Source organism: Diplotaxodon limnothrissa, linkage group LG22 (genome assembly GCF_057381915.1).
Source record: "Diplotaxodon limnothrissa isolate DT_005_m linkage group LG22, D_limnothrissa_male_GT1.1, whole genome shotgun sequence".
Lineage (NCBI taxonomy): Eukaryota > Metazoa > Chordata > Actinopteri > Cichliformes > Cichlidae > Diplotaxodon > Diplotaxodon limnothrissa.
The window spans coordinates 20,544,547-20,554,161 of NC_140616.1; the positions used below are offsets into that span (position 1 = coordinate 20,544,547).

Below are 9,615 nucleotides of genomic sequence, written 5' to 3' on the forward strand. Positions count from 1 at the left end.
GTTTAAGTACCCTGGACAGCGCCGTGCGTTGTGCACAGAGGAACTTCAGCCGAACGCTCCTTTACCACAATAATCTCCAACCAGAGAGCCAACGCTTCCCCCACCTCCTTGTTTAAATAGTTTGTTAGCCGCTTCTGTAAGTTCGCTCCTCTTCTCTTTACGCTTGGATACACGTTTTTCGCCTCTTCCAGTCGGATATGAAGCAGTAGAGCAGCGCCGCCCTCGGAGCATCGAGAAGCGGACTCCCGCCTCAGCGCCTCCCTCCTGCTGGAGCTGGAGAGATGCCCGGGGCAGGATGTGCTCCAGCCGCAAGATTCTGTGGAGCCTGCTCCTGCTGTCCTTGGTGGAGGTGGGCCTGGGTGTGGCGAGCATCGTCCTGGGAGCGGTGGGCATCAGCTGGGTCCGGGGCGATCATAAACCGCAGCAGGGAGACGCTTCTCCGGTCTGGAGTGGACTCTGTGTACGTCCTTGGAGCAACTCTTGTCGCTACTTTTTGTCTTTGTCTCACTTTCCCAGAGGATAAGTATCTCCAGGGATCGTGCTGAAAGATGAGACCGTTAAAACTCGAGGGAATTACCTTGCTCTTTATAGAGCCTGCTAGAGACAGCATGCGCTGCATGTCTGTAAGCATTAGAATATCAAAATAAGGGAAACATATTCTGGTCATATAAGGGCTAAAGGACTAGACTAGAACTTTAATATATTTATACACCATAAATTACAGCACCTAGGTTAACACTGATATTTAAAATGTGCAGAAAATCAAAGAAAAATCTGAAAGATTTTTGTATTTTTCCCTCTAAAACTTCTCAAAAAACTAATTGACTTCAAATATTTTTGTCTTATTTAAGCTCCTATCAAATAAATCCATTCTGCTTACAGAAATTCTTTGTTTGAAAAAGTGGAATTTCTGTTCATATTTGTGGTTGTTTTCAAACTTTCAATACCTGGTGTGGTTTTGCTGACACAGCTTCATATGGTATTTGCCTATAAAAGCCTGGCAGACACACAGCCATTTGGCCTGGCGCACTGGAGCTAAAGATTGGCTTTATTAATTGATGCTTGATTTACTGCTCATTGCTTGGAAGGGTCGGAGCTTTTAGACCCATCTACATCCTCTCAGTCTATTGAATGTGTCTGCTCCTGTTTCTGTGCTGCTCTGAGCCTCATTGTCTCGATTTTGCCACAGAACATTTAAAAAGTTTGTTCCTGGCATCTTAAGCAGCCACATACCTTGAATCATCTACTTTACTGTGACAGTCGCTCCAGCGGGGGATATATAGTCTATCTGTCAGCAGTTATAGCTGAGAATTACTATAAATGCCAGGAGCTGAAGCACTATGAGTCATACAGAGTCATCTATAACATTATCATCGGTGTGAGACGGCTGCTTTGAAAGACTGCTTAAGTGTAAATATGTGGGTGTGCATCAGACAGAGGGGAAAAAAAGCATTTACTGATATATCACAGTATATAGGTTCCATATCTGGGCGTGAGTGCACTTAAAGTGCGCGTGATTCCAGCAGTGTAGATGAAGTTCCTGCAAAGATGTTATGCAACGGGTCGTCTGTGAGTTCAACCACGCAGCTGTTGAGCTCTGTCTGCTGAGTCAGCCACCCAGCTGTCCAAGAGTTTCAGTCTTCTTTCGGGACCTGGAAATTATTGTAACCCACTGACCAGTGACTTTAGAGGACACTGACTCTCCAACCTTTGGTGCCTTATTGTGTTGAAACATTGTGATTAATAATTTATCATTTCTGCAACTTTGGATTAAGTTTCAGAACAGTGGAGCAGTTTGGGTTTTGGTTTGTTTTCTTTGCAATGAACAGCAAACCTGAATCGTGAGAGTTTTTGTGAAACAGGAGAATTGTCTATTTAAAAGATCTCCAGTTTTGAAAGCAGGCAGAGCCCTAAAATGATAAAATCATATATTCTAATCTATCTACTGTCTAATTACCTGATTAGGTGAATAGGGCAGTATAGTTATAAAATTGTAAGAATGTTTTTACAGTGAAACAATTTAATGACCTAAAGTACACATGAAGATGTGTGTGTGTGTGTGTGTGTGTGTGTGTGTGTGTGTGTGTGTGTGTGTGTGTGTGTGTGTGTGTGTGTGTGTGGGTGTGTGTGTGTGTGTCAGCTCAACAACTTGATCCATAGGTAGGAGACTTTATAAAGAGCTGAAAGCTCTTGAGGGACTCTAATAAGTGCACCTGGCTCTTAGAAATATTTATCCATCCATTTTCTTCTCCTTATCCAATTATCTAAGGTTGGGGTGGGGCTGGTGTTTATCCCAGCTGCCATAGGGCGAGAGGCGAGGCTAACACGGAGAGGCTGTCTAGAAACATTTATATATTAAATAATAATAACCAGACAGTGTAAATTATCCTGAAATAAAAAATAAGAGGACGTGTCTCCTTTTTCCACCAACATCCCTCTGGAAATGTTATTTTTAGAGGGAGAAAACCACACGTGGATAACTGATTTCAATGACTGTTATTTTCAGCATTTCCCATTGTTGCATCAGGGACGGGTGCCATAAAAAAAAGAAACAGCTAAAAATTTCTCATGACAAACTAACTTGAACTCACAGAGGTGTTAATTTACTTGCTGTCTTTCTTTGTTTCCAGTTTCTGGTCTGCGGGATGTGCGGCGTGCTGTGTGCTCGAAAGAGGACTGGCCTTATTGTAAGTACATACATACTGAATGAGCTCAGTTTATTTCTCCAAGTAATTTCCTTTTAGTTTAGTTAGTGATTCACATTTCAGCAGTTTGTACTGAGCTATTTCCAGGATGGTACCAGTTTCTAGGAATTAGGCAGAGACACCAGGAAATAGTTCAAGAAGGCCTGTAGCCTTTGCTAGAGGTAGAAGGTAGATTTTGTTTTTTTTAGCTTTGAACTGAGCCAGGTTGTTTTCTTGTTTCTACCTTTTATACTGAGCTCAGTCAAGCTAACTGTCACGTGCCTGGGAGCCTTTTTCATTCAGTATTTGCTGGAATTATGATGCAGATGTCTTCTGTTGTGGATGTCAGATGCAAAGTCATCTGTATCAGGAATACTGAACGCAAAGCATACACAGAGTCTGCATATTCGACAACGAAAGAACACCTAAAGGTGGGGGTGTGTGTGTGTGTGTGTGTGTGTGTGTGTGTGTGTGTGTGTGTGTGTGTTGCAGCAGGTGCAGTCAGTATGCTCTGAGAGAGACATCTGAGGAAATAAGAGGAGACAAGCAGTCACCTCTCTTCCCTTTCTGTCACTCTTTCTGTCTTTTTTACAGTCTCTCAGTGTCTCCCAGTCCTGGTGTTTCTCTCTGACTCCCTGTCTCCTGCAGGGAGGAGACTAATGATGGATCAATGTCAGCGCAATCTGCTGTAACAGAGACATCCCTCAACCTTTCTTTCCCCCCATCTCACCCTGTCCAACTTTTGTCTCCCTGTCTATCTCCTCCTACTCATGCTTTTCCTTTTTTTCATCACTATATCTATCCATCTGCCTCTTCCATTCACTCTGTCCCAGCCGTTATGTCGACGCTGCGACTCTCTCCATTTTTCTCTCCATCTTCCTCCAGCGCCCTCCCCATGTCTGCCTGTGGGGTGATGATTGCATTAGGTTGGTTTGGCTCCGGACCCCTGCCAGCCACTTTCCACACTTCCCTGGGTAACGACTGAAATACGAGATGCCGTTTTCCATGTGGTTAAAGGCACTAACGGCATCTGCACAGGGAGCGGTGAAAGAGGGCTTGCACTCCAGATGGAATACAAACACATTCACAATTAGTGGGAAGTATATGAATCATCTGGATTTTATTATCTTGATAAGAAGGTGATGGAAGTCTAACTGTTTTCTCATCAGATTCTACCCAGAAACAAATAAATAAAAAGATGAAAAAATCAGATTCTGAAACTGGGATTTAGTTTTCCTGGTCCCGATCACAATTTCCGGAGAAGTAATCTGTAAAATGCGATTCATTAAACACACAAATCAGACACACACTTTAACACAGACACGCACACACAAATACAGCAAGTGAGTGATGCAAGCATATTTACAAGCCGCACATCGCTCCTGGAACAGGCAGTCGGCTTTGAGAGTGATCCTATTTTATAATGGCGAATGAGATTTATTTTGACTGATAGGCATTACTCATCGCCGCAGCCTCGTTCCAAAACAGCAGAATGATGGAGATGGAAGCTCAGTAGTAATTTGTATATCTCCAGTCTCATCGCATTTTGTCACTTGGTTTACAGATTGGTTGATAAGGTCTCAATTTTGCGGCTCACCCCCCTTGTCTTTCAGATGATCCTCTTTTCAGCGTGCTGCATCTGTGGTCTCATTGCCGGGATCTTAAACGTCCAGTTTGTTCGGGCACTGAACAAACGGCCGGACAAGATGCAAACAATTCACCTGGCTGCAATGACTCTGGCTTGTCTAGGTAAAGATAATAACAAGGACGCAAGACGTAACACAATCTGATGTGACGCAATTGAAAACAACTCATGTCTTTGTCTATTTTTCATCGTAAGATAAGAACGTTATTAGTCTCTGTTCAAGTATTTGAAAGGGACTAAATGTGGGGGTAAAGATAAAGCATTTCTTTATTAGTCACCTGTCAATACTAACAGTATACCAAGCATTTCTTATTACTGCTAATCACTTTTATCTCAACACTATCTCAACAACTCTCCAGTGCTCCTCCACCCTCCCCAAAAAAGCTTTGTCAGTTTTATTCAGAGAAGAAGTGCCTCTTCATTTCTTTTCTGAAGGTCTGCCAGCGTACTAGTCGCTCCATGAGGTTGTGCTTGTGGCTAAATGTTGATGCCAGTGTTAAAATGGATCCTTTAGTAGGTATGTAACAGTTTTAGCATGCAAACCACATTAGGGACATAATATTTGCTAGTTAGCGATACATCAAAGTCATTTTGGCTTAAAGAAATTGTCAGGGATTAAATGCCCTAGAAGTCTCTGAATGGGGCCATAATTTCAAAAGTAATCAACCAGCAACTGAGTCCATAAGCCCATTAGGAGAGAATTTACCGAGGACATAAATCAAGAGCGAGGTAGTTTAATTTTCTCATAGATATTATTACACACACACACACACACACACACACACTCACAACTCTGAATTGGATAAGTGGAAGAAAATGGATGGCTTGATAACTAAATAACTGAAATCAAACGAGGCATTGCAGCGTCGGCTTTACTTGTACCCGAAGGCTACGTCCATCTTTTATGCAGTCCATATACAGACTTTGGCTGAGACATAGGACTTCATAAGTGAAACTCTTTCCATACTAGCACTAAAAAATAGAAATCAGACGATCATCCAGTACAGTATGTTTTATCCTCTGGGGACTGAGTGTTTTTCTGTTCACTTCTGTGTAAAATTTCCTTTTCCGGTCTTATCCAGGGATCTCGACCTGTACCTTATCCACGTGGCTGACTTGTCGTCTGGCAAGCTCGGAGCAGCAAAGGATGTTCTTGGAGAGGGAACACTCGCTACATCATTCCCATGAGATGACAGAGAAGGTAGTAAACTGCATGACTCATCTTTAGCTGCTGTCGGAAGTTTTTTTCCTAAGCAGGTTTGTGTTTGTGTGTCTCTAACAGGAGGTCCTGGACAACTCCAGTAATGGTATTCCTCAGATCTCCTATAATGGACACACCGCGGCATCTCCTTGAGGAAGTTTCAGCAGGAGGTGACTTGCAGACTTAAACAGAAGCAGTTACTAAAACTCGTGCTGTCACGCAGCTAATGCAGCTTGTAGTAGACTGCATTTAACTGTATCCTGACTGCAGGAACTGAACCAAATTTGTCGCCTTGGAACCCGTTTACCTGCTGCCTGATGAAACGGAGAGCATGAAGGAGCCGTTTGTGCTTCTGAATATTATGCAAACATGGGTTCAAATACCTTCGGTTTAAATCTCACCAAAGCCGGGATGGTGAGCTGCGGATTGGATGACAAATGAAGCGACAGACATCTGCGTGAAATCCTCCAATTTGTGAGCGTGAAGGATACATTTCATCCAGTCAGATCAAAGCGATGAGCACAAACCAAGCATGCAACTGATTCACTTGTTTAGAAGAGCTATTTCAGTCTCATCGTCCTTATTCTCTCTCTCTCTGTCATGTTATTGGTTTATGGAAACCAGATCTTGAGATAGCCTTTGGTAAACTGTATGTATCATCTGATAATGGAATGCTTTGAGAGAAAAGTTACAGTGATGCACAATGTACTGTATGTATCCATGCTTGTAAATCAAACATATTTTTATAATGCTTCTTATAAAGTTCATTCAATTAAAGTACGACTAATAAAAGAATTGCACAGTCTTGCATGTTGTTTTACTGTTGCTGTGTTAAATACGTGTTAAGATGAATCTGGTTTTATGATCACAGTTTATGCAGATTAGCCTTTTTTTTAATTATACAGTTGCCAATTTGTGTGTTTATAGTACATGAACACACATGTTTGTGGAAGTGTGTTTGTGTTTGTGAAGTATGTGAGGTTTGAGTAAAAATGTGATGGGAGTGACTTTTCAGTTTGTAAGCCAGATTACAGCATTTTAATCAATACACTACATCATTGTAGGTGATAGTAAGACCCAAAGGTTAAAATAACACACTGAAAAATCGCACACTATGAAGAACCGTATTTAAATGACTTAGTCATATTAACGAGATCCAGGTGTTTTTTAAAAACAAAAAAAAACAAAAACACACACAGAGCAACCATCTCACACCTTGCGGGCTGTCTTCAAGCTCAGGTCCTCTTGAGCTTGAGGGTCCTGCGCAGTATCTTTGCTGTTTCTAGGACTGTGCTCTTCTGTACACAGATCTCGGGTGTTGTTCCTGGGATCTGCTGGAGCTACTTGCCCTGTTCAGAGAGTCACTGCACAGAGTAATCCGATTACCACTGGGACCACTGTTACCTTCACCCTCCACACCCTCCGAGTTCCTCTCTCAGCCAGTGGTACTTCTCAAGCTTCTCATGATCCTTCTTCCTAATTGCTATCGGTATACAGCCGTCTTCCTCTGTTTGTCCACTACTACTGGTTGGTTAGCCGTCACCAGTTTGTCTGTCTGTATCTGGAAGTCCCACAGGATCTTAGCTTGGTCATTCTCGACAACCCAGGGGGTGGGTCCCATTTTGATCTTGGGACTTCAAGGTGATACTCAGCACGGATGTTTCTGTATCCTATGTCGGCCACTTGGTTATGGCATTCCACGTGTGCCATGCCTGTTAGCATCTTGCATCCTGCTGTTATGTGTTGGATTGTCTCAGGGGCATCTTTATACAGCCTGCACCTGTGGTCTTACCTGGTGTGGTAGACCCCCTCTATGGATCTTGTACTTAGAGCTTGTTCCTGTGCTGCCATTGTTGGTGCCTCTGTGCTGTTGCGGTCTTTCAGTCCAGCTTTGTCTACCACTTGTATGATTTCTGGATTTCAGCCACTTCCTCTATCTGTGCATATGCAGTGCCTGTCCTTCCATGATGGTCCTTATTTTTTGTGTTATACCTCATCAGTCACTTATTGCAATAGTAGTTGTATCTTGTGGATGTTGGAGCACTGAAGTTCAAGTTTTGATGTTAGTCTAAATGCTGGGTGTCAAAGAACCCATAGGTCCCACATCTTCATGTAATCCCTGTGTAATACCATCCACCAGTTATCTATTTTCTCTTGTAAACACATGCCTTATACTTGTTCTTCTTTCATTTTATGTGCCATTTTATTTATTGAGTTATTTACAAACTATGTACTTATGCACTATTTCCTCTACCATATTTGTCCCCAATATATTTAACATTTTTAATTTCTTTATCCAGTATGGTTCTTTTATAACTAAGCTATTAAATAATGATACAATCAGTAAATAACAAGGGAAGTTATATTGAAAAATACATAACAGGGGAATTTATAGAGATTGAATTAAATACAAAGAAAATCACAATATCCATGTTGATATCCATGGATATAATGACAATAATATATTTGTTGGGTTGAATTTTAGATTTTAGCAGTTTCAGTCCTTCATAGCATCATCAATTCAGAAAGCCACTGCATTCTTATGAGACCACAGTTTAAGGCAATGATGATGCTGTTCAGGGTTCCCACACTTGTCGTAAAGTTAAGTAACAAAGTAAAGCAGTTTCATAGCACCCGTCAGACCTGCAAGCTTAAAATGCTTCACAGAGGAGGAAGAGCAATAAAAACCTGTTTCCTCCACACACACATGCTTGCACACAAACACAGCTGTGACCTGCTATGAAGATAAGCTCTGACAACGTCATTGCTGCTCAGCACCTCATTACAGTGTTTGCCAACTCCTGAGAGAAGCTCCAAACAGAGATGTGTGTGCATCTGCGTGCATTTATGCATGTTTGTGTGTTGACTGGGGCCCACAGCAGCAGAAGCCACAGGGAGCTAAGAAACCATGCACTATTTATCACCGTGACAACAGACAGGAAAGGGCCATGGCTCCTAACAGAGCACCGGGTCTGCGATTCCTGTGAGAGTGTGTGTGATAAAGAGAGAAACGCTGAATCATGTGACCTCCTGCGGTGCTGCCCTGTCAGAAAACAGTAACACTAGATTCATCTGTGCATGTGTCAGGATATTTTCAGTGCATGCCTGTGTGTATGGCTGGACACGCTGCACTAGTTGCACTAATTGACACCTCAGGTCACCCTAATGATCTTAATGTGGCTCTGCAGGTGAGAATGGGATACAGAATCAATGATCATCTCCTACCCCACGAGCTCCCTAACAGCATCCCTGCTAGGACTATCAGGGCCGAACTTGTAGATTACATAACAAAGGGCATCAGGTAACTTACGTAAGCATCATAACAGCTATATACAACAGCAAAGCTGCATGGTGTTCATTTTAATTTGCTAAAATTTTGTCATTTTGTCTAAAGTTAAAAGTGATGCTGGCAAATGTCTGAGCCTACTTCTGCAGGAGGTTTCTTCCTGTTAAAGAGGAGTTCTTCCTTCCCACTGCCGCCAGGTGTTTGCTCAAATGAAACACATTTATCTGTGGCTGCAGTTACTTTGCAGGGCTAAATTTTATTTATAAATTTAAAATGTGAAAATGAAATAGCCACTCAGAATAAGTTCACCATGTTACACAGGACATTCATTATTTAAACTAACAGACAGTTTGGCCACATGCAACATTTAAATCCATCAACATGTTATGCCAGGAAACATTAAAGCATTACTGCACGCAGACTAGCCATGTACAGCCATTAAGTCTGCAGTCGCTCATTTATAATCGTTAAAGAGTGTAAAAGTGTTTTGATGATGATTCAGTCTGTGCTCTGCAGACAAAAGGGGCAGTGAGTCATACAATTCTTCATATCTTCTAATGCTTTCAAGGATTTTACAATATTTCTGTGTCTAAAAAAACAATTAAACTTATACTTTTTGACAACCATTACTTAAAGATAGTGAATGGGACCTAAAATAAACTATTAAATAAGCTTGCAGTATGAAGTTTGTGGAGGGCGCTTCTCTTCTTCACCAGCAGGGGGCAACAATAACAAATGTTTTTAACAGCAGTTCAACAATCCGCAAAGCGGAAGTCACCTCTTGTTTGTCTTCCGGTCT

The 9,615-nt window shown here is 41.9% G+C and overlaps 1 protein-coding gene across 1 annotated transcript; it reads left to right on the plus strand.

The window, feature by feature from the left end:
• The first annotated feature begins 295 nt into the window (after positions 1 to 295).
• Positions 296 to 5,683, plus strand: tmem196 (transmembrane protein 196). The gene is made up of 5 exons (XM_085346757.1): positions 296 to 460; positions 2,631 to 2,687; positions 4,298 to 4,433; positions 5,412 to 5,530; positions 5,612 to 5,683. Exons 1-5 carry the CDS (start codon positions 296 to 298, stop codon positions 5,681 to 5,683), a joined length of 549 nt encoding a protein of 182 aa, XP_085202883.1.
• Positions 5,684 to 9,615: the final 3,932 nt, after the last annotated feature.